This window comes from Dysidea avara, chromosome 4 (genome assembly GCF_963678975.1).
Source record: "Dysidea avara chromosome 4, odDysAvar1.4, whole genome shotgun sequence".
NCBI classification, from domain to species: Eukaryota; Metazoa; Porifera; class Demospongiae; order Dictyoceratida; family Dysideidae; genus Dysidea; species Dysidea avara.
In genome coordinates, this window is record NC_089275.1 from 33,650,487 (window position 1) to 33,673,080 (window position 22,594).

At 38.0% G+C, this 22,594-nt stretch overlaps 4 protein-coding genes across 6 annotated transcripts in view; 2 read left to right on the forward strand and 2 right to left on the reverse strand.

Annotated features, from left to right (window-relative positions):
* Window positions 1-1,185: 1,185 nt before the first annotated feature.
* Window positions 1,186-6,143, forward strand: LOC136254744 (receptor tyrosine-protein kinase erbB-2-like). Of its 3 annotated transcripts, XM_066047489.1 has the most exons (15): window positions 1,186-2,083; window positions 2,141-2,220; window positions 2,275-3,131; window positions 3,185-3,317; window positions 3,371-3,427; window positions 3,483-3,596; window positions 3,651-3,749; window positions 4,058-4,245; window positions 4,297-4,360; window positions 4,415-4,582; window positions 4,635-5,062; window positions 5,117-5,207; window positions 5,270-5,371; window positions 5,770-5,875; window positions 5,925-6,143. In XM_066047489.1, exons 3-8 carry the CDS (start codon window positions 2,494-2,496, stop codon window positions 4,133-4,135), a joined length of 1,119 nt encoding a protein of 372 aa, XP_065903561.1. In that variant the 5' UTR covers window positions 1,186-2,083; window positions 2,141-2,220; window positions 2,275-2,493; the 3' UTR covers window positions 4,136-4,245; window positions 4,297-4,360; window positions 4,415-4,582; window positions 4,635-5,062; window positions 5,117-5,207; window positions 5,270-5,371; window positions 5,770-5,875; window positions 5,925-6,143. The 3 variants fall into 3 exon arrangements, with proteins under 3 accessions (XP_065903561.1, XP_065903560.1, XP_065903562.1); XM_066047488.1 differs by having other exon boundaries at window positions 4,635-5,207; XM_066047490.1 differs by lacking the exon at window positions 4,635-5,062.
* Window positions 4,135-6,055, forward strand: LOC136253775 (receptor tyrosine-protein kinase erbB-2-like). Its single transcript, XM_066046433.1, has 7 exons — window positions 4,135-4,245; window positions 4,297-4,360; window positions 4,415-4,582; window positions 4,635-4,675; window positions 5,270-5,371; window positions 5,770-5,875; window positions 5,925-6,055. Exons 1-7 carry the CDS (start codon window positions 4,135-4,137, stop codon window positions 6,053-6,055), a joined length of 723 nt encoding a protein of 240 aa, XP_065902505.1.
* A 5,422-nt stretch (window positions 6,144-11,565) lies between the features above and the next one.
* LOC136253776 (prolyl 3-hydroxylase 2-like) lies at window positions 11,566-17,431 on the reverse strand. The gene is made up of 12 exons (XM_066046434.1): window positions 17,025-17,431; window positions 16,148-16,241; window positions 15,294-15,698; window positions 15,243-15,252; window positions 15,045-15,175; window positions 14,878-14,994; window positions 14,627-14,824; window positions 14,484-14,573; window positions 13,093-13,240; window positions 12,028-12,148; window positions 11,897-11,975; window positions 11,566-11,844 (listed from the first exon to the last, which is right to left on the reverse strand). Exons 1-12 carry the CDS (start codon window positions 17,429-17,431, stop codon window positions 11,659-11,661), a joined length of 1,986 nt encoding a protein of 661 aa, XP_065902506.1. The 3' UTR covers window positions 11,566-11,658.
* Window positions 17,432-17,497: 66 nt separating this feature from the next.
* Window positions 17,498-22,594, reverse strand: part of LOC136254743 (uncharacterized) — a 31,462-nt gene continuing 26,365 nt past the window's right edge. Inside the window, exons 3-10 of the mRNA XM_066047487.1 lie at window positions 20,509-20,619; window positions 20,380-20,448; window positions 20,272-20,331; window positions 20,136-20,223; window positions 19,455-20,086; window positions 19,215-19,343; window positions 18,970-19,165; window positions 17,498-17,904 (exon numbers count right to left, since the gene is read on the reverse strand). Coding sequence (XP_065903559.1) covers window positions 17,669-17,904; window positions 18,970-19,165; window positions 19,215-19,343; window positions 19,455-20,086; window positions 20,136-20,223; window positions 20,272-20,331; window positions 20,380-20,448; window positions 20,509-20,535 — 1,437 coding nt within the window. The 5' untranslated portion in view covers window positions 20,536-20,619 and the 3' untranslated portion in view covers window positions 17,498-17,668. The remainder of the gene's footprint in view (window positions 17,905-18,969; window positions 19,166-19,214; window positions 19,344-19,454; window positions 20,087-20,135; window positions 20,224-20,271; window positions 20,332-20,379; window positions 20,449-20,508; window positions 20,620-22,594) is intronic.

The window sequence follows — 22,594 nt, forward strand, 5'->3', positions numbered from 1 at the left end:
AGGTGGTAAGATGTCATAATATGATTTGTGTAGTTTAAATTAGCTGAATTCATTATATTATTATGCAAATTGTGTATTTGTCTGGTATTCTTTCCTTTCATACACATTCAATTACGTTGCAACAAAATGTTAACAAACATTGTCAAGTATAAGGCAAATATTGGTATTTTATAAGCTAGTAGGATCAGTATATAGCTACAAAAGGGTGCAGAGGGATTATTTCCTGAATTTGCAAATAGTTGTAGATGAAATGCTGGCTGTTATTGCGTTCACTGAGCATTGCTTATGAAATGATATATTGTAGTGTGTAGAGGAGTAGATGGAGAACTGTTACCTGCTGCAGTTCCGTCATTTTCTGGATGTACTATTGTTAATGGTGACCTCACTTTTAATGTCATAACATATGAGCAGTTCATGTAAGTGACTGATATTAATAGTACAAATAAAATTATAATTATTTTCACAGCTCTCAGAATCTCACAAGCTAAGGAAAACCTTTCTAGTATTGAAGTGATTTTAGGACAACTGGTCATTGCTAACTGGGGAGAGGAAGTGTTTGACTATCTTCCTAACCTCATGTACATTAGAGGATTTGAGGGGGACACTGCTTTACCAGATAATTATCTTGATTCTCTACAGATCAGTGACAACAACCCAACCTCCAGTGCTCTTCTTGCTGTCAGTCTAACACAAATACACTTTCCCAAACTAGTAGAAATATCAGGGTTAGATATTTGGCTGGTCAACAATCCTACCTTGTGTTATATTGGAGAACTGGAATATTACAAAGCATCACTTAACCAGACAGTTCTATATGATGGTGTTACAGCACGAAGGGACTACAATGAATGTGGTTAGTTAACTTATTGTTAAATTATATGTTGTTTTTGTGAAGACGTAAATGAGTTTCAGAATTTAACATTATCATAAACTGTACACACATGCAATATTGTGTTGTGCAATATTGTGTTGTGTAATAAATAATAGACAAGTGTCCATTACTTAGAAACTATAAGAAAAGGGTTTTCACAAATTTGTAACATAGTAGTCATGCCCAAACAGAGGTAAGTCATTTTGCTGTGAGGTGTCACAGGCCTAAGATATGCCTTTCACCAAGAGTTAATAATAGTGGAGGGGAGAGTGTCTAACGCTCTATAGGGCTGTATAAAATGAGCGCGTTTGAGCTAAAGGGCTTCAGCAATCTTAACAAGCGACGTGTTAACGCATTCAATTATGGTTACGCGGCCGGCGCAATACTCATTTAGAAAAGAGTGTATCGATAGCAGTTCACGTGAGAAGCGAGTGTTATAAAATGGCGTCTGTTCATGGTTCTCAGTCGAAGATATCAAATTGTGGCGGTACCCGTGAGAGTGGAAAACAGATTCTAGTGGAAGAAGAAACATCATCTCGATGGGAAGTAGGAAAACCGTCGTTCGAAGACGCGATGCGGTGTTACCTGGTCTGCCATGTTGGAACCAAATACCACTATCAGCACTTCCCAAATATCGATTCTAGTGTTCATGAACTTGTGCAGCATCGTTGATGTGACCTGACAAAAGTGACGATTGGTTCTAGTTGTCAAGTGTAGAGAATACGACTAAACACGAGATTATCCGTGGTGAAGCCCTTTAGCTCCCACGCGCTCATTTTATGCAGCCCTATACAGCGTTAGACACTCTCCCCTCCACTATTATTAACTCTTGCTTTCACCTACCACTGCAGCTGGTGTATTACAAACACCATGGGACAGATTAATAGTCCTGATTATCAAGGGGTCCTGATTTTTCTGATCAGTTTATGTATTAAGAGATAGTTTTGGACCTTAACTAAGTGTCTGAATTATGTAGGTGTCCTCAAGTGTAAATATTAATTAACAGTTTCCAGTGTAAACTTTGTTTTGACATGTGTTAATTGCGGCAGTTGCTGCAGGAATGTCATGTCACAACCAGTGTAATGAGACATATCGGTGTTGGGGTCCAGCTGATACTGACTGTGTAGTGTGTAAAGTTTACCTGTACAGGAATGGAGCTGAACGTATCTGTGTTGACTCCTGTGAGTCTACTAAACTACAATTCCTAGCCCTGTAAGTGAGCACCTTGTAAAAGCTGTACATATTAAATCATATTTTGCTTTGTATAAGATTCCTGTATGCTGACATGCAACTCTACAATGACATGTGAAGTGTGTCATGAAGAGTGTAATGATTCTTGTTCTGGTCCAGTAAGTTCATTACACAATAACGTTTCATTAGCTTGTGTCATACGTATATTACAGGCACCTAGTGACTGTTTTGGTCGATGTAAGAATTTTGCTCTTCCCACTGCCAACAACACTATCACTTGTGTTTCACAGTGTCCATTAGGTACTTATCTTAATGACACTAACTTCTGTCTCCCTTGTAATAGTGTGTGTGTGTACCACAAACTGGGTGTACTGGTCCTAGTGATCGTTTAGAAGATGGTGGATGTAATCGTTGTTATCATGTGTTGAGAAATGAGACTAGGTCAAGTTAGATGTCTTCCTGATGATGGTTGTATTGACAGAACATTTCTGAATCTTCCATTTGATCCTGTTGAACCATTTCCATTCCCAACACAATTTTGTGATCCTTGTCATGAACACTGTCAATCTTGTAGTGGACCTGAGGCCCATCAATGTTCACAATGTGTGTTTGCATCAAGAGAAGACAGTCAAGGTCGCTCCATTTGTGTTGGTAGTTGTGAAGATGGAGAATATGTCAGTGCCAAACGTTGTCTATTATGTCATGAAGAGTGTGATGGATGTATTGGTGGGAGTCAACAAGAATGTATTGCTTGTAAGAATGTTAAGAACTTTTTGAGTGAGGATGACACATTTAAGTGTTTACCTTCAGGAAGATGTCCCAGTAACAAATATGAGAATATGGTTAATTCAACATGTGATCAATGTCATCCTTATTGTGCAGAATGTGTTGGTCCAGAGTCCACCAATTGCACATCATGTAATGATCCTCCAGGATATACCATCATTCCACCAGAGGGTGATGATCTAGGACTGTTTGGTTGTTGTGGTCCTGATTTTATGGCAGTGGAAGAAGATCAATTGTGTGTCACCATTGACCATGACAACACAACAGCAGTTAGTTCAGCATCGTAAGCGAAGAAGTGTTAGTTGTACTGTTAAATGCTACACTTGCTATTATTAGGAGTACTACTCCAGTTAGTGCAGTAGTAGGAGGTGTACTAGGTGGAGTACTGCTGATCATTATTATCATAGTGGTTATCATGTTTAGTACTCGAGCATTGTACAAGCCTTCAGCCAAGTACACCTTTAAAGCAGTAAGACTTCCCCAATTTTAACAATTACTCTGTAACAATTGGTAAATACACAGGTAGCTGAAAATCCAATATATGTCAAGTCTCCATTTGCTAGCATGAAAATGGAAGAGGTTTGTATGAAATGTTTAGTGACCACACTCCACTTAGTCCCACTGAATAATTTAGTTGTTACAGCCTCCAAAAGTTCTTCCCAATCAATCCCACCTCGTTGTGATACCAGCGACTGCCCTAGAGTTGGAGAAGGAACTTGGAAATGGAGCATTTGGAACTGTTTATAAGGTTCTGCAACTAAATGCACTGAGTGTAGTTGCATGGACACAAAATGTTTTGTAGGGATTTTGGCAACATGAGGGAGATACTCACAAGTATACTGTAGCTATTAAAGTAATGAAGGAAGGAACATCTGCTCAATCCCAAAATGAACTACTCCAGGTTAATGTGTACAACATATGTGACCGGATTTGCGAAAAGGTACCTTTTCCACACATTTTACATGCCAGCAAACAAAATGATGTAACACTTGATTCCTTATACTGATTAACTTGCTTTTAGTTTCACAATACAGCCAGATACTTTATCTGCACTCATGGAAAATTTCAAGCAATTACATAAAATGATCAAAAAGTTATGGAGTTTCAAAGTTCAAAAAAAGGGTCACATTTTGTGTGTGAAAAAGGTACCTTTTCGCAAATCCGGTCACATATGATGTTTATAATGTTACAAGTATTGAACTGTTGTAGGAAGGAATCACTATGGCCTCTGTTAGTAATGAATATGTTGTGCGATTGTTTTGTGTGTGTCTTTTGGAACAAGAATGATGCTTGTGTCTGAGTATGTGCCATTTGGATCACTACATGATCATTTGAAAAAGTACGAGTCACAGTTTACAGCAAGGACACTACTGATATTTGCAGCTCAAATTGCTGTGGTACAGACATTATAGAGTGCTATGTAGAGGACAAATTATGTGGTGTTGTAGGGTATGAAATATCTGGAGAGCATAAGGATGGTACATCGTGATTTAGCAGCCAGAAATGTGTTAGGTAAGAACACATGTGATGAAGTCTACCCACAAGGTTAAACAAGTTTATTTTTAGTTCAAGGACCAGAACATGTCAAGATTACTGATTTCGGTCTCACACGGATTCTTAATGTTGGAGAAACAACTTATAAATCAGCAGGTGGTATGTTACCATTCAGATGGCTAGCTCCTGAATCTCTTGGACATGGACTGTTCACACACAAATCTGATGTTTGGGCATATGGTGAGCTTGTTTGGCTTTATGACTGATCACAGATGTTTGAGTTGTCTCATAGGAGTGACAGTATGGGAGACACAAATATCATTATCTCTGTCTGTGTGGTAACTGTGTCAGCAATCATCTTGTCATGAACTTTGATCTCTTGTAGTTACATACTAATTAATTTATAATTAAATAAATAAGTAACTTACTGTAGTTAAGTAATTAATTTTTGTAACATACTCAGGCCACTAGCACAGGTTGCTAGTGGACCCTCAGCATGGACTAATATTGTTTTCATGAATGTATAACCACTGTATCTGTATGTAGTTGTACCCATGCTGAAAAGCCTTATAAATAAATAAATAAAATAAATACTGACATTTGGGTCTTTACCATATCCATCTTTACAACCCTTTGAATTACTTTATGCTCTACAAAGTGGGAAAAGACTAGAGCAACCACAAATCTGTATCCTTGATCTCTACACTGTACTTGTGAAGTGTTAGTCAAATGTTGAACATTTTATTTATGCAACATTTGAGTACTGTTTTGTAGGTTGGTTAAATAATCCTGATGCTCGACCATCATTTGCAGACCTAGACGTCATCATGCACAATTTTATCCTTTAAGATATATACTAACAATTGTAAGTGTACAACATAAGATGTGCACAACAGTACTAGTCATTTATACACACACTCTTACCAGGTTGATGGTGCATTGGACAACTATGATGAACTTCCAAACACGAAACTGGAACGATGTAAAAGTCACTATGAGAGGAAATCAAGTACAATAACTGAGGATAAGGTAAGTTTTTCTTGGCTGTAACCTACTCAGGGGTGGTGGAGAAGGGGGCTGTAACCCCTGTGAAAAAATTATGGGGGGCTTATCCCATTAAAATTATCAATAGTTGTCTAGCTCAATAGCATTACTAATTCAAGATACCCTAATAGAGCAGTCAAGATCAAGATACTCTAATAGATAAGTTGCAGTATCCTTAGAGGAGTAGTATATCAAGCTACGTATGTAGTTGTAAATGGGGAGATATAGTTGGTAGAGGGAAACAATTAATTGCCAGCAGGTTGTGACCTTTTTTTGGTCTTCGACTTATAGCTAGGCCATGGCATCACCAAGACCCCCTAGCCCCCCTTAAATAAAGGTGTCTTGAACCTATTCATTAATCATGCTATGCTCTACACCACTAGAATAACTATGTCATCATAACCAATGAAGTAGCTATGGATGCTGGAGACCAGACCATTAACAGCACAACGAGTACATGTGGCTATGATCATCTAGTGATAGATAATGGTGAACCAATCGTATAGTACCATAGTTGTTACTCAACCTCTCATCACAGAACTCACTAATAACACAGAAGATGAAGGATATCAGTATAGCCCTAATCATGGGGAGGAAGATGACGTTGAATCTGACACAGATAAGCTTAAAACAAGTGTCCTATTGACTTCTAAACATGATGAAACATAATCATTATGTGAATTTGTTTGTATTTTTTTACTGCTACATAGTACGTACTGTATATACATCAAGGTGATTGGAATTCCCTTCTATCACAGCTGATTATTAGGTTACATGTATAATATGACACCTATAGCTGATATTAGCTGCTGGATTCTCCAACTCACCATGGCCATTTCAGATAGCACATGCAGTTCTGTGTGGTCTGGTCAAAATTTTGCGAAAATCATGACATAGTGGACCAAAGTACCAAACTTGGAACAGTGACTCCTTAGGATGTATAAAGTGATTTCAGAAGGGGTACCACCATAAACTCACTCTGCACCACAACTAAGTTTGACAATCCACTAAATTAAATCCCATCACATTTACAATATTCAACAGATTGCAAAGGTGAATAGTTTATATTTGTGAGTGAGTAGTCCATGACACCCCATAAAAGTTTCATTGAAATATTATGACTCTGTATAAAGATACAGTCTTAAACCAAAACATGTAAGTTTAGTGAAAATTAAAATCACTAAAATTTAAACACAGTCATTCATAAAGATTTTTCACAATATTAGCGTATTACTTACAAAAGCAATCTCCAAGTTTCCACTACACTGGCTAAGTACTGTACACAAAACACCTGTTTACTGAGTACTTTACCTCCTGGGGTTGCAAACAGGCTCAATTTTATAGCCAGAATTAACAGACTGGTTACCGCTCGGAGAATGGTAACAGGAAAAATCTTTAACTTTGGTCTTTGCCAGTTAATCTGTTTTATGCTGTCTTTATTTCTATATGTGTATCTATTTATGTACAGTAGCTAATCATAGTTAGCTAGCTATCAATAAATGAATACATGCATAATTATTTTATTTTTTTACTGTTTTTTACTATTTTAATGCTTTAGTACAGGCAAGGCCTGCATTAAAGGTTGTGGGCAACATGTACCCACAGCCTACAGTCACATGAACTTACAAATATTAAAGTTTTATAGTTATGTTTGTACTTCGTAGTCAAGACAGTTGGTCAGGATGTGGGATGGTCATTGCAGGAGAGGAAGTCTGGCTGGATGTTACAGTACTTTGTTCATTACATATGATCCACTATACTTATCTATTAGCAAGTCTTCTTTGCTATGTAGCTTGCTACATTGAGAAAACGTAATTCTGTAGATTTAACGGTTGTTATAATTCTACTCAAATTTGAGATCATTCAAAAATTTGTATATATATATATATATACTGTGTAGCAGTGCTTGAAATAGTGTCAAAACATTGTGCTGTCAAAATGTCTGGACAGTCATCAATGACCAGGGTCTTCCAAACTAGGTAGTAAGTCTTGTAAACAATGGACCTTGTCAAAAAGAGAATCAGCAAAATCGTCAAAGGACTTGGGACTGCCGAAAATAGGGGATCCCAACAACTCAATACCATCCGAAATTGTAGTGGATGGCCTACCTCCTTCAGAAATGTTGGAAAGGATGGATCTCCACTTGGCCAAAAAACTTCACAGAGTCCAAAGGATGGCCCTAGCCTTGTGTTGCTAAGAGGTCCAATAAATCTACTACAGCAGACCGTGACCCCACAAAAGTTCCATCATCTATTGAAAAGAAATGTCACAAGGAACTTCAATAGACTCCATCAAATCTAGCAAAACCAGGGAGAACACTAAGGGGTCTAGAGGATATCCTTGTTGTACACCTCTGCTGCATCGAAAAGTCAGGGGACCCAACTGCAGATTATAAGGATGCTGATAACACCCAGGTGGAGCTTCACTTCTGCGTCAGTGTCTGAGTTGTTGTAAAATTGTTCATATCCTTCGCACAGTGCCTCCACATTTGCTGAGCCACCTTTGAGATTTTGACAACCAACTTCATTCTAGCCTTTCTCGTGTTGTTCACCATTCACTTTCAGATCTCACTTGGCAACAAGCTACTCTTCCTATGAGATTGGGTGGATTGGGCATTCGTCAGACCTCTGACATGGTTTATTATGCAGCTTACCTTGGTAGCTGTTCAGATTTCAAGGACTTAGTTTGTCAATTATTGGGCATCTAGAGAGATAGCGATTTCATGTTGGTGGGAGAAGCTATAGCACAGCAAAATTTGATTGGTCTACTTCCAGCTTCTCCCCTGCTTCACAAATATATTATCTACAGTTACATCTTGATAAGCATTTTTACTCTGAAGCTTTGCTTAAACAGAGTATACTTGATAGGGCTCATTTACTAGCTTTATCAAATTCCTCTGGTTTGCAATTGGCTTGTGCTTGCCCTCAACTTGGGTTAACAATTCCACCTATTGAGTTGTTGTTGCTCTCCGGCTTTGGCTGGGTATTCCAGTTTTCTCTGATGCAGATTCACCATTGTGTGTTTGTGGACAAATGGTTGATCATTTTAGAGATCACCTGATAGGAAGTGGACATGGTCCACTTCGCATACTGAGATGACATAATGCTTTGTGTGACATTATTTATTACGCACTATTGGAGGATAATTCAGATGTCCAGAAGGAACAGAAGGTGTCTAGGGAATCTGCAGCTAGACCTGGTGATATTTTTCATCCGGATTTTTAGAATGGTCATCCAACCTACTTTGATGTTTCTGTTTGAAGTGCCATGTCATGTCTTTGGGAGCAATGATAGTATTAGAAGATACTGTCTCTATATCAAATCATTGAAAAATGTCATTTTCTTGGTTGGGGGCTCTGACTCCTGATCACCACTTATGATCAAAGATTCAATTAATTCTATGATCTTATTTTGGTAAAAGTATTTGAAGTAATTGTAAATATTTTAAAGTATTTAACTACAAATACAAATATTTTAAGTTTCTAAACTACAAATACAATTACACAAATACAATTACTCATAATTTGTATTTAATTGCAATTAAATATAAATACTCATGTATTTAACGCCAAGTCTGGTTGTTGACAGGCATTATCCCACTATACAAATTTCTTGAAGTCGACAATCACAACCCAGGTGTCAGATTTGTTTAAATGAAAAAAGATGAAGCATTTAACTCTTATATTAGCCCATGACATGATGAGTTATAGTGATGAGTTATAGTTTTGAGCAATGCACCTATCAATGTCATGCCCTAGATACGTAAAGAACAGTGGGGATTCATAAACATTACACGGCAAGTTTCCCAACCCCTGGGGACAACTTTGTGCTGCAAACTACAAATCCCATACAATTAACATACCTAAGGGAATCACTAAGCACATGCTTATTCTTGTTGCAAATGCTCCTACCCTTTGGACAAATGCTACCCGACCTGGTACATAGTTGCGGAGCGTAACTTTAATAGGCGCATATGTAATTGTAGTTCATTAACAATGCCAATACATACAAGTAGACTTTCTAAATCAGAGCCAGTCCTGAGCAACCACATACACATCATTCCACCACATACAAGCCTATACATCTTAGACTACTGCCATTAGAGCTATTCCATTTTTTCTTGTGGAGTACAATAACAATAATAACAAGATACTGTAGCACAATAACAATACAGTGATACACAAGAAACTATATTTAAGCTGTGATCATACAGTATGGTATGATCAAAGCTTATATTAAATAGTAGCTACAATGTAGGCAGGTGAGGCAGTTGCCTCACCAAATATATTGGTGACTGAAGTCACTGAACTGAGAGCTACATTGGACCTTTTAGATGCATTGAAAGCTTGCATTAACAAAGTTTGTACACTTATTGTACATAGTAAGAGTTCATACAGGTGCAGTTCTAGGGGGATAGCTAATACTAAGATTTACTTTTCAGAAACTGGTCAAGCAAGATCGATAAACTCTAATAGAGCAGTTCCCCTAATAGAGTACTCACCCTAATACAACAGTCAAGCAAATTTTAATTTATACAATAGTTTTGATAAAATTTAACAATTTAAATTGCTCCTAGCTTTTCCAGGGGGAGGGGGGGGGGGGGGGGGGGGCATAACCTTACACTGTGCAAAAAGTGGGATATAATATGGTATTTCCAGTGGCTTATTGAATACAAATAAGCCTTAATATGTGACCGGATTTGCGAAAAGGTACCTTTTTCACACACAAAATTTGACCCATTTTTTGGACTTCAAAGCTTCATAACTTTTTGATCATAGCATATAATTGCTTGAAATTTTCAATGAATGTAGCCACAGTATCTGGCTACATTTTGATACTAAGAGCAAGTTAATTGGTATAAGGAGTCAAGTGTTACATTATTTTGTTTGCTGGTATGTCAAATGTGTGGAAAAGGTACCTTTTCGCAAATCCGGTCACATATAAATCCTGTATTATACTCATTTTATACTTTAGTATAATCCATACTATACTATTGCATATATGGTTTCAGTTTATTTATCACATTACCTCAAATAGCTTATATCTAGTATAATGCCCACACTATACCATCTCATATATGGTTTCAGTATATTTAACACATTAACTGAAGTCTCACATGAGATTGTTAATATAATACAGGTTATACCAAGCTTTTTTGCATACAATAAGCCACTGGAAATACCATCTTATATCCCTCTTTTTTCACAGTGTTACCCCCTGGATTGACATGTTATCAGTGCTTATAATTACATATACTAAGCGCATGCTGATTGTACTTACACACTAGAGTGTATGCATCATTCATAAAGCATTGCAAGGTCTACCTCACCTATTTAAATTTCTAGTTACGCCCCTGGTAAAACCGAGTTATTCCAGCTATACTTGAAAATTGGTGTGTACATAGACTGATCGTTGTAGCAGTACCTTTTGATAGTTTGAATACCAATAGAGTTACAACATGGTATAGTATATATTATAATAATAATAATATATTGCTTTACAGAATTGCGGCACAGCTACACATACAGAAAAACTTTGGCTTGCAAGGGACATACAATTCTGAGGGTCTACCAGGCACCAGCTCTGATAGCCTATGTAGTTAACTATCTAATTACTATAATTAACTTACAAATAACTATAATTGCTTGGTGCAGGAGTCTTGGAGCATCAAGAACAAGGGCACAAGTAATTTACAGCCATTATTAAATTTATTAGCCTTAACATCATTACAGCTATTTCTTGGCCACCACCTTTGATTTTCACTACTTTTTTAACCCAGGATTTTTAAGGCTGCACCATTTTTTCACAGTTTGGCTGTTTCTGTTTTTGTGTGGGTTAGCATTACTGATTGCTCTTGCTGACTTTGAGATCTATCTTCTTTGCAACAGGAGCTTACAAGGATAAGCTCTTTTCACAGATAATTATTAACTTGATGCTTTGAACATCTATTATGCTCAAAATGATCTTAATATTTTTTAAATACAAGTACTGTGGAGTTGTATATATATATAACAAGACTGATATACTCTAATAGAACAATCATCAAATACCGTAGAATGACTGACTGCTCTATCAGGGTATTTTGATGTTATCATCTATACTCTCACATAAGTGCGAGTTATCTCATCAAACAAGCTGTCCCACTGACTGTATATCCTTTGAAATTTTTTTTAATAAACATTTTGATTGTTGAAGTCCTTGATTCAATATACAGTGTAAGTGCAATAATTTAGCTAGTGAAGCAATATCAAAGACTATACATTTATTTGTACACTATGTTTTCATGTCTAGTATCATCTTTACAGCATCGTCATAGTGTTGTTCCTTGTAGTTTCGATCCAGAGTAAACCACAGAGCCACAGCACATCTCTTGCCACTGGTCACTGCCGTAACACCATGTATATTCTCCTTGCCGGCTGAAAATCCAACCAGTCGACCATACTTTGGACTGACGTATGTCTAACATGGTAAACCACTAACATAATATGTGAAGCATCAATTGGAATTATACCTGAGGTGAGAGATCCTTTGTGCCATGGGAAAAGAAAAACTTTCCTCCAACAAAATCATCGTTTAGATACAAAATGGCACTAAATGATGAGAGAGGTAGTAAATTACTACTAGTAGCACCATATTGTTAACCTGTGGTCTCTCCATGTGTAGGCTGGAGAAATTTTGTTACATTCACCAGTTGCAGTGTCCAGTATGCAATTATCAGAATGAGCCGGATGACTAAGGTCATTTCGGAATTCCTGCTGGCCATCTGAGTAGCAAAAATGTTTTACATTGATTCACAACATTCACAGAACTTGTTAATTTCTATAATTTTAACCAAGGGGATTGATAATGCAGTGAAACTGCACTTAGTGGCCATCACCTATTGTATTAGAGCCATTTTGTGATAGTGACCAAGTAGGTCACAAACATAGCTAAGGTGTATTTCAACAGGATCACCTCTTTATAATGACCATGTCAAGCAGGTTCCAAACATAGCTAAGGTGTACTTCATGACCTCATTAATAAGGCCTCATTTCATTACTGAGCCCTACATCCTACCAACAGTGTCTAAGTAAAAAGAATATTTTTAATCTAGTGATTTTCAGTACAGTACTAAGAACCAAATAGTAAAGTGGCATAAAAATCCCTCAGGAGCACCAATATAGAACTGAAATGCTTGAACATCTGAAGCTGTGTGAGAAAGCACTTCAAAATTGGTATATATGTAAAACAACCCAAACACTCTAATAGAGCAGTCACTTTGGTATACTAACAATTGGAGCTCTGACGAGGTACCAATGTAATCAAGTGCCCGCAATTCAATTATCACACATATTTAGCCTTCGTAATATTATCGCATGGGTAATGTTTATCAATAATTATCACAATTATCATCTAATTTGTCTCTGTTCTGGGTTTCACATTTGATACAGTTCCTGTATACTATCACTAACCATGTCAATTTGTTAACTTATTAACAAGAAAGTTTTGTTTGTAAAATAATTCTAAGTGAAAACAAGTACTCATATTGACATTACAGACTTTCCAAACTGTGTAGTGATGCAATAATCGCATTAAAAGCTTATGCAATAATCGCATGTCACAAATTAAAAATATCGCCCAACCCTAATGTAAAACCACAGGCATTAACCACTGTGTATTTAGTTTAACAGCTAAAGACACAATCAAATAATTCACAAGAGAAGTTACCATCAATGGCTGTTCTGCACACCAGGTGGGTGAAGGAGAAATACAATGTGTTAAGTTTAAAGTGTTGCTCAACCAGTGCTCTTGACATCTCAGATGAGTTAAGATACAGCTCAGCAGCGTTTAGTACTGACTTGTTGGCAGACACTGCCTGTATACAACACATTAACAACAAATACTATAATACAATGATCAGCGACATGGTGAAACCACTCTTAACAAACTCTCTGAATTAACCTTCTCACCAATGAATTTGTAGAGGCTCAAATCTACTGCTTGTAACTTACAAATCATAGAAATAATCTAATAGAACCCTATATCAAGTTACGTGCAGTAGAACAAAATCTCACAACTTCACAGTGTAGTACTATTTACAATAAACATTGCCAACTTGTTGAGAATTGAAGCCAATTATCCCCAAGTCTGGTTTTCAGACATGTGAGCAAGTGCGCATGCTCATATACCCATGACACCACTAATTCAGGATGTACAGCTACACACCACCATGACCTATATAATATCTTTCCGTACTGTTTCTCTTCACTGGTAATGCCATTATCACTTCGAAGAATCATCTACAATGCTTACTAGCAACCATCAAAAATAGCCACTTTTCCTACAATAGCGCATAACAATGGCGGATCCAGGATGGGGCAAATGCCCCCCTCGTGGAAGACCCAGGAAGAACCAGCCATAATTACTAAACTTCATTATGTGAGGCCAAGATAAGTTTAGCTATATAACTCATGAAAATATGCACATTTTACTAGCATTTATTACAATTTCACCTGAAACTGAAGTAAAGCAATGTCAAAACTAACTGTTAAATTGTTATCCTGCACCTTCGTGCGTACTAAGCGCCTCTAAAATTAATTAGCGTGTTGCTGTTGCATCTTCAAAGGCCAAAGTGACAAAAAAAATCATCAGTAAGACACTACTAAGAGGTGATTATTTGCTGCTTCAAAAATGCAGCAATAGCAAGATAATCTGGATCTTCCCAACCACCTACAGCTTAGCCTGTTTGTGCCCCTCCCCTTGCTGGCTCCTGGATCCGCCCCTGCATAAGGGACTGGTTATCCCTGTTTCCGTTCACTTAAGGGTCTGACTGCTACAGGATAAGTGCAGGGGTACAAAAATGTACTACAGAAGTAAAAGATCACTTAGAAAGTGATGCTATGGACGTTTATAATCAATTCTGCCATATGGTGGTTATGGAAGGAATTCCCGACAAAAAGACAAGGATATTGGTCCCAGTTACATACAACATTGCCTCTGAAAGAAAGAAAAACGTTTGGATTGCAAAATGAATCACATATTCTTGATTTCAGTGTCTGATACAGAGAGGTTCCACTGCATCACACACAGTAACATGACATCACCATCAAGTTGCTAACCTGTGCTGCACCAATTGCTGTCAGACCAATAAATTTCTCATGTGAAGTATGAGGACTTTTTTTGCTATATCCATCACCTTCAGTACCCAACTACAGTATTAATGGCATAACATTACAACTGGTAAAACAGCCCCACTACGCACCTTGGCTAAATCAATCAGCACCTGACACTGATCATCTGTGAGAACATTGTCAAACACAACGCGATTCGGTCCTAATAATTCTTCATCAGTCTGTGTAACCGTGGGCTGTGTAACAATAGGCTGTGTAACCGTAGGCTGTGTAACTATAGGCTCAGGACTGGCCTTGCCCACAGGGTGATTTAAGAAATCTTGTTGTAACTAATACCAATAAAACAAGATTAAATTGTCACTAAAATCAATGTCTGTCTTACCAAGACAGCATTATCCTCCTCCTTGTCACTGCCATGTTCATCTTTACCAGAAACTTCATAGAATAGTTCCAGAAGAGCATGATCATCCTCTAGCTGCTGTATCACATGAGCATCAGCCTAAAAGAAGCCACACCCATCACATTAGCAAGGCTTTATAGGAGCCACACCTCTCTGAGAGTCCAGCTGGATTCTGGAGCTTGCCTTTTAAAAAATTCTTCGCCGTCAATCACAATAGAGTTATTGGGGCTGACCCTCTTGAGAGCAGCAAAGGTAGACACTGCTTCAGTTAGCCTCCCAACTAGAAAGGTACATGTACAAATAATGTTGATATACAATCAAGCACATGGTATACTACAGCTACTAACTTTTGAAATAGCAGTATTGTAGATATTCGAAGTAGCTGGTTAGAATATATTCTCATCTGTGTTGACACGGAAAGAATCCAACTTGTTTACACACTTTGTACAACACTTCAGTGTTGACATAAACAATTCAGTCAACAAGCTATAATATTCTGTCTCGACTAACTCATCCGAGCTACTGACAGCCTCACAAGTGATGTAACACTCATCTAATTTTGTGTAAAAGTCTCTCAGGCTTAGTTCAAATTTATCCACTGCTTCAGACCACTTCTGTTCATCATAAAAGCTCATCCCATCCACATACAGGTCCTTGTAAGGCAGTGTCTCCAGTTTAACAAAGGAATTCTTATCCAGCCCAAGTGACTCATAGTAACGTAAATTTTCATCAACCCTCTCATCCTCCGGGTTGAAGTACTGGTAAGTCACAAACCATCTACAAGCTTCTTCTAATTTACCAACCTGTAAAAAGAATACAACTAACTAAGCTTGACGAAGAATAAATATTTGCAAGATTTCTAAGTAATTTGCATGGCTGCCACAACCAAAGCAAAACAAACTTTGAGGAGGAGGGGTGAGGAGAAAGTTAATAAATTCATTAGCAGTTAAGGACAACATCACAAAATCTGTGACATCTATCTCCAGAAGTAACAATCCCATAATGTTATAATGCAGTTAGTCATGGACAACAGATGGTGTGAACTTTTGAACTCTAAGTTATTTTAGTAACACAAAATGTTTTATTTCAAGGTACAGTTGTAACTTAGTTCCTAACTCTTGAGACATAAGTAAGCTCTTCTCTCAGACTGCTTTTTTTTTCCCACAGAAAATAGGAGTCAGGGCATGAGACTATACCTATTGCTATCAAGTATTACATAGTGCACAGTAAACACTTCTTAATCATACCCTACCACATCCTGTAGACAGAAAAGGCCAAGTGGCATGGCCACTCTAGCCCTGGTAACCACAGCCAAAGTCCTAGCAGCTGGAACTTGATCTGTCAGCCTAAAGTACATTTATATAGTGCTGGTGATAATGACATCCTAAAGCCCTGGTAATCACAAATGGCTGGCTGCTTAAGCCACCACTGAAATTAGCTACCAGTCATTTATATCCTTAACTATGGGATGTGACATTGTAACAACAACTGAACAGCTAATATATAATAACGAAGGAAATTTAATTAACTTTGTGGTCATAAGGTGAGAACAATATGCAACAATGGTTGACCAGATGCAGTTTCTATAATAAGGCCCACACTGTTTACTAACACCATCAACACAGCTGCACACCATCTTGGTTATCACTTAACACACTAGGTGAGAAGTAATATCAACATGAGATGAGGACTACTGATCATATTTACACATTGTTCTTCCAGCACCTAAAGAATTGTAATAGACTAATGCTACCTCCCCTACCTGGACAACAGCAGAGAAAAGATAGGGATTTAACTATTTCATAAGCAAATACTCCACCTATGGGGACATGACAAGTAGTTACTTTGGGAAACAGGTTATTTTTGAAGACCTGTAAGGTCATAAAATATTTGAAGTCAAATTACAGGGTGGTTTAAGGTCAAATCGAATCAAACCCCTACCATTCCCAGCTTAATATTAATAGATGCATACAAATGGGATGTATTAGCTATACCTCTGAAGCATAAGTCTTGAAAATATTCAGCAACTTTTACTATGGCTTCATAGCTTCATGTTAACAAAAGAGTTAATGATAAGTCTCCATTATAATAACCCTTGCTGTTATAGTTATAATATATTAGCTGCAAACCTTATACAAGCTGAATTGCAGGTAGTCAAGGGGTAGGCGGATGTCAACGTGTGCACCACGTCACTAGCCACGCCTTTCCATGATGCCTTGCGGCACTTCTTGACACAGTGGGACACGTGCACCAGCTGAAGTTGCAGCTTAGCTAAGTCGTCATTACCACCTTTATCTGGGTCAACTGACATCTTAGACTCTCTACACTGCCGTACACAGCTATACAACTCGTCCCGGCTAGCATTGTACTGGTATATGGCTCGTCTTATCAGGTGCGCTGCTTCCGACCAGCGCTTACCGCCATAAGCATTAAGTCCTTCCTTGTGTAACTGGTCGAACCTCTTGTGAGTAGTACTGAACGCTTGTCTACTGCTAGCGACCACGAAAAACAGCAGCAAACATTTGCCAACTACCATTGTCACAAATCTCTTCGTTAATATTAGCTTTTAAGCTCCAGGATGCGCGTTATAACATAAAATTGCTAAGCGCTGAAAAAAATTCAATAAATTATTACATACACGCTTCTAATTAGAAGCGCGCTAAAATTTAACTATTTACGAATATAAATAGTCACAATGAGCCCCTGTCCCATATCTGGCAGCTGATGTTACCATTATAAGATCATCCAGTGAAATTGTCCAAAATGTCTTGAGTCACACAACAGTCCCTTGGGAGTTTCCTCTTGACTCACCACTCTTTGTAAGCTGTACTGTGATGGTTTGACCATCTTCAGTGCTGGAATCATTGTGTGCATTGGTGTGCACGTCACCATCACCATGTCTGGCACCCTTTATGTCACTGTTCGTAGTCCCTTGGGTGAGGCTGTCAGTCATAGCTGAATGAAGACTTGATGGATCATCTATTGAACTTGATGCTGATAACTGATGATCTACAGGTGATGTTAAACAATATCTATTAGAGCCATCCTCAGCAATCAATGCAATACAATACATAATTTATATAGATTATACATATAATTACAAAATTTGTATATATTTCGTGAAGTGCTTCAAATTACACAGCTCACAAAGGTAATTATATTCTTGTGAACTTTCTAAATTTACCATATACAGGGAGAGGTTTCGATAGATAAAACTTTCATGGTTTTATAAGAGTTTTTTTTTGCGGGACCACTAGAGTATTACAATACGTGTGCGTTCCTGCAACATTAACCAATATCATAAAATAAAATGACTATGATGATCATATATGTGACCCGGTCTGCGAAAAGGGCTCTTATAGCCTTTCCAATTGCATATATATGGTAACCCATAACTTGACTGGTGAATATGGTACAAGCCTACAATTTGGTCACTCAACAACCCTAACCTGGCAGTAGCTGTGGGTGTAATTACATGGTGATAGCTTTAGTAGATTAGGAGTTATGATTAGCCAAACATGGATAATTGGAAAGGCTATAAGAGCCCTTTTCGCAGACCGGGTCACATATAGTGATTTTATTTGTTCTTTCCTAATGCATTCAAATGTACTCAAATGCACTGCAACTGTTTCCTGAGACAATATAATATTATGCTGTATATCTGTATAGATATCACCAACAAAGAGCAAGATTATTTCAACGATGAATAATATGCGTAGCACTGCCTAAAGTGGCTTAGCTCTTCACCAGGTGCCACCACACCGCAAAAGAATACCATATAGCCTAAATATTTCGAGGGGGGAACATTTTCGCTGATTTCATGGTTTTGGGGGGCTATCAGCAAAAATTTTAGCCTTGAAATATTTAGACCTCTATATAGTCTAAAACATTTTGGGAGTGCTTGAAAATCCACGAAAATTTTTATTTTTAGCAATATTTTCCTCTCGAAATCTATATGGTAAGTTTGATCCCCCCCACCACAAAAGTTTCATCCATTGAAACTTCCACCCCTATACGGTATGACATACATACATACATATGTGGAACACATAAAACACACTAAATACAGCTTACATTGATTGGGATGTGTATGATTGAACCGTTCCTGAACTAGTTTCACTCTACCAGCAGTAATGTTTAGATGGCATTCCACTTGGCTGGACACTTTCTTTATCTTTAAACTCTTATCAGGAAAAACTTTAAACTTCCACGATGGAGGATACTCGTAATTCTCAGATTGACTACTGGGCAAGATCTGCAATGCACTGACCTGTAAAGGCATTATAAAACAACACGAAAATTCTGGACAATCAATTAACCTTATGCTCTTTCTCGGGTATCAACCATCCGTGACCCTTTGTGATGCGATATGACATCTCAATGTGATCATGTGACAGTATGAAGAAGCCATCAGCATCAGGTGGTGATTTCCTTTCCTCTGTTAGTATCTGTAACAATTAACATGTCTGTAACACCACCAACTTTGCATTGCTTGATACAGGATGTTACATTGTAAATGTTTATATTTACAATGTACACATGCGTGCACACACACACACCTTTCTAGTTGTCGGTAGATCAATGGCACAGAACACATTAGCAGTTATACAGCCACTGGAGTCCACAGGCTCACTCAGTATCACACGATATATACATCTGATTGCAGGAGGTTTAGTATGGGACAAGGACTTTTTATTTAGAGTAAGAAATTTACCCAAAACAGTCACAGCAAATATCTGCACCTTGTTTATCACTGTCGTAATGACACAATTGTATAAATCAGTTCTGTACTCCTGTTGTGGCAGTGGAACAGGGATTTCCCCAGCTGTGCTAACAGTAAACACCTGGATTTCATTGGATGCTTGTTTATCAGTAGCAGTTTTCAATGCCCGTGCATGGGGAATTATGACCTTTACTTTCAGCGGGTTGTCCCGGTCACATTTTATCATGACAAGAGCCGATACAAGGAAATGGTTAGCAGCTAATTGGTCTACCACTAAACCATGGAGGCCGCACAGCAGCTCAAGCATTCTACTAGTATCAGTGGGACGATGGACACCCAAATAGCTTTGGCGTTCATTTGGGTTAAGTTCATCTATCTTGAAAGGTTGCACAGTGACACTGTGGTACTTATGAAGAAGTGATCTCTTTATTAGTAAACCACTAGTGGGGTTTCCTATGGGAATAATGCCTAAAAGATATACAAGAGATAAACATCTTTAAAACAAATAAAATTTTACCATCTGTGATAGGAGTAACTTTGGAGTCCATGCGAACAAAGTCCGGGTTTCCTGACATACTCAAATGATTTGGCATTGCTGCCAACAGCTGTAAGATAAGATCACGTAAAATCATGTGAGCACAGAGGACATGTACCATTAAAGGTTCAGGGCTCATCTCACGATAACAAGCTGATCTGTTTTGCTTTTTTACTTGCTAAAATGACACATACTAACACCTATTTCTATGAAGTGTATTACGCACCTGTGTTGCTGCTAAAGGAAATTTCAGAGTCACACCAGCAGCTGAAGCAACAGCAGAACTATCAGAAGTCTAAACAAAACAAAACCATCTCAACATTGCACTCTTTGTGTATGCAAAGTACATGCTAACCTCTGTGACTCCAATATTTTCATCCATAATTACCTGCAACGGTTTCAGGTCACTTTTAACTTCATGGTAGTGAGATTGCTGTGTGGCAACTTGTAGAATGGTATGGCCACCCTATATAATTTTTTAAAACTGTGTAAACATCTAATAAACCATAAACCAAATTATATATTCACACTTATTAGTGGTAATCAACTTGTTTATCTCAGAGAAAAGGTCGCTATAACTTATCAAAACATGTGGAGTCAAAATCACCATGTATCTTTGTCATAGAGTTAGCTATTTGGTTCAAAACAACTTTGTCATTGTCCAGCTGTGAAAGTTTCTCCAGCAATTGCTTCACTATCTGGTGGTCACCAATCATGGCAAAATGTAGCAGGGTGTTTTTGCAGCTGTCACGAAAAGCTTCCTCTAGATTTTGTGCCTCGCAGTGTTTTTCAAAGTGTTGCGGTGTTGCAGTGTTGCGGTGTTGCAGTGTTGCGGTATTGCAGTGTTGCATTGGTGCGGTGTTGCAGTGTTGTGGTGTTGCAGTGTTGTGGTGTTGCAGTGTTGTGGTGTTGCAGTTGTGTGTTGTTGCGATGTTGCGTTGCTATTGATGTGGTAATTTCTAGTATTATAATGCTGGTGCTAGTTCTCTTTGATGCTGTTCCAGTTCCATTCAGGTCTGGCTTTTATAACTCTCTCCTTGTAGCCATGTTATAAACATCTGTAAACTTGTTACAACTGATTTGTAACACTGGTAGCAGCCCTTTGATTTCAAGCACATGTACTAAATGTAATAATAATATGTGACCAGGCCCGCATGCAAAAATAAGACATGTGGGCACAAACTATACCATGTCACTTAACTGTGGAACTCAGTATTGGAACAACATGTTGTCGTACTGTGACTTACATCACAAGGCAAATTAAATATGCAATAAAAAGTAAATATATTAGTTCATAATTATTGTGCATTAAAAGTTATGAGTCAAAAAATTTCATAAAAGTAGACAAATTTCATGTGACCGTATGCCCTATTTTCAGAGGCCCGGTCACATATATAGGTGTTTATGTACAGGAATTAACTAAAGTTGTGAGTTGAGGTAATTGGAGAGCAAGTTCACTGGACAGACAGTAAGTCAAAGCAATGATATGTACAATTATTGAATATTTTTGGGTACTCTGCCCTTGAATGATTGTTACAAATTCAGAGTTGGGGTAGTTACGTACTTCATAAAAGGAACTAGTTACTAGTTACTCTTTTCCTATGTAACTTAACTACAGTTACAGTTACTTTTCAAAAGGTAACTAATACTTCTGTTACTAGTTACTTTTATATGCTTGTTTAGCACCTTTTAAACACCGTTTTGTGATTAGTGTGCTCAGATATGCCTTAGTACAATGGAAGAAAACATGTGCACATTCTTTAAAGTAATAATTCTGTAGTCATTTTACTACTTCAACTATTGTTCTCTTTGTTACTCAGGCAAAATTATGAAGAATAATACACAGAATGTGTCTACTTAACTTGGCCATAACATTTATGGCGCAAAAATTAAAGCATATTCTTATTTCATTGTCAGTAACTATATGGAGTTTAAATACCTTTAGACAAAGTTAATGTTGAAGTCGACAGCTGCCACCAGGACGTGAGGCAATATTTGGAGTAATAGAGCATCAATAAGAACACTAGCATATGCGCAGTAACACGTGACAACAGTCAGTTGTATTTTGAGCGGCGATCAAGTGCAAGGCGTCAAGTCATGCCCCCAAAGCCAAAGGAGAAGAATGGTCCGAAGAAGAAGGGAAGCGCGAACAAGAGCACCGCTGGAAGAAGGAAGATGGCGACTCCGCCAAATAATTCACCAACACAAGAAGATTCATCCGCCACCACTACGACCGGCAGAAAGAGACAACAAGCCAACAGTACGGGAGGCTCTCGGGCGAAGCAACCAAAGACACGCCCCTTGACAACTGCTGATATCCCAGATATTGTCTCAGCGGTAGTACAAGCTCTCCCGCCACGAACACAAACTGACCCAGTGAGATCTAGCCGACGGAAAAGAAGCAACCCAGCCGAGATGATCCAACCCACCCAGACTGAGCA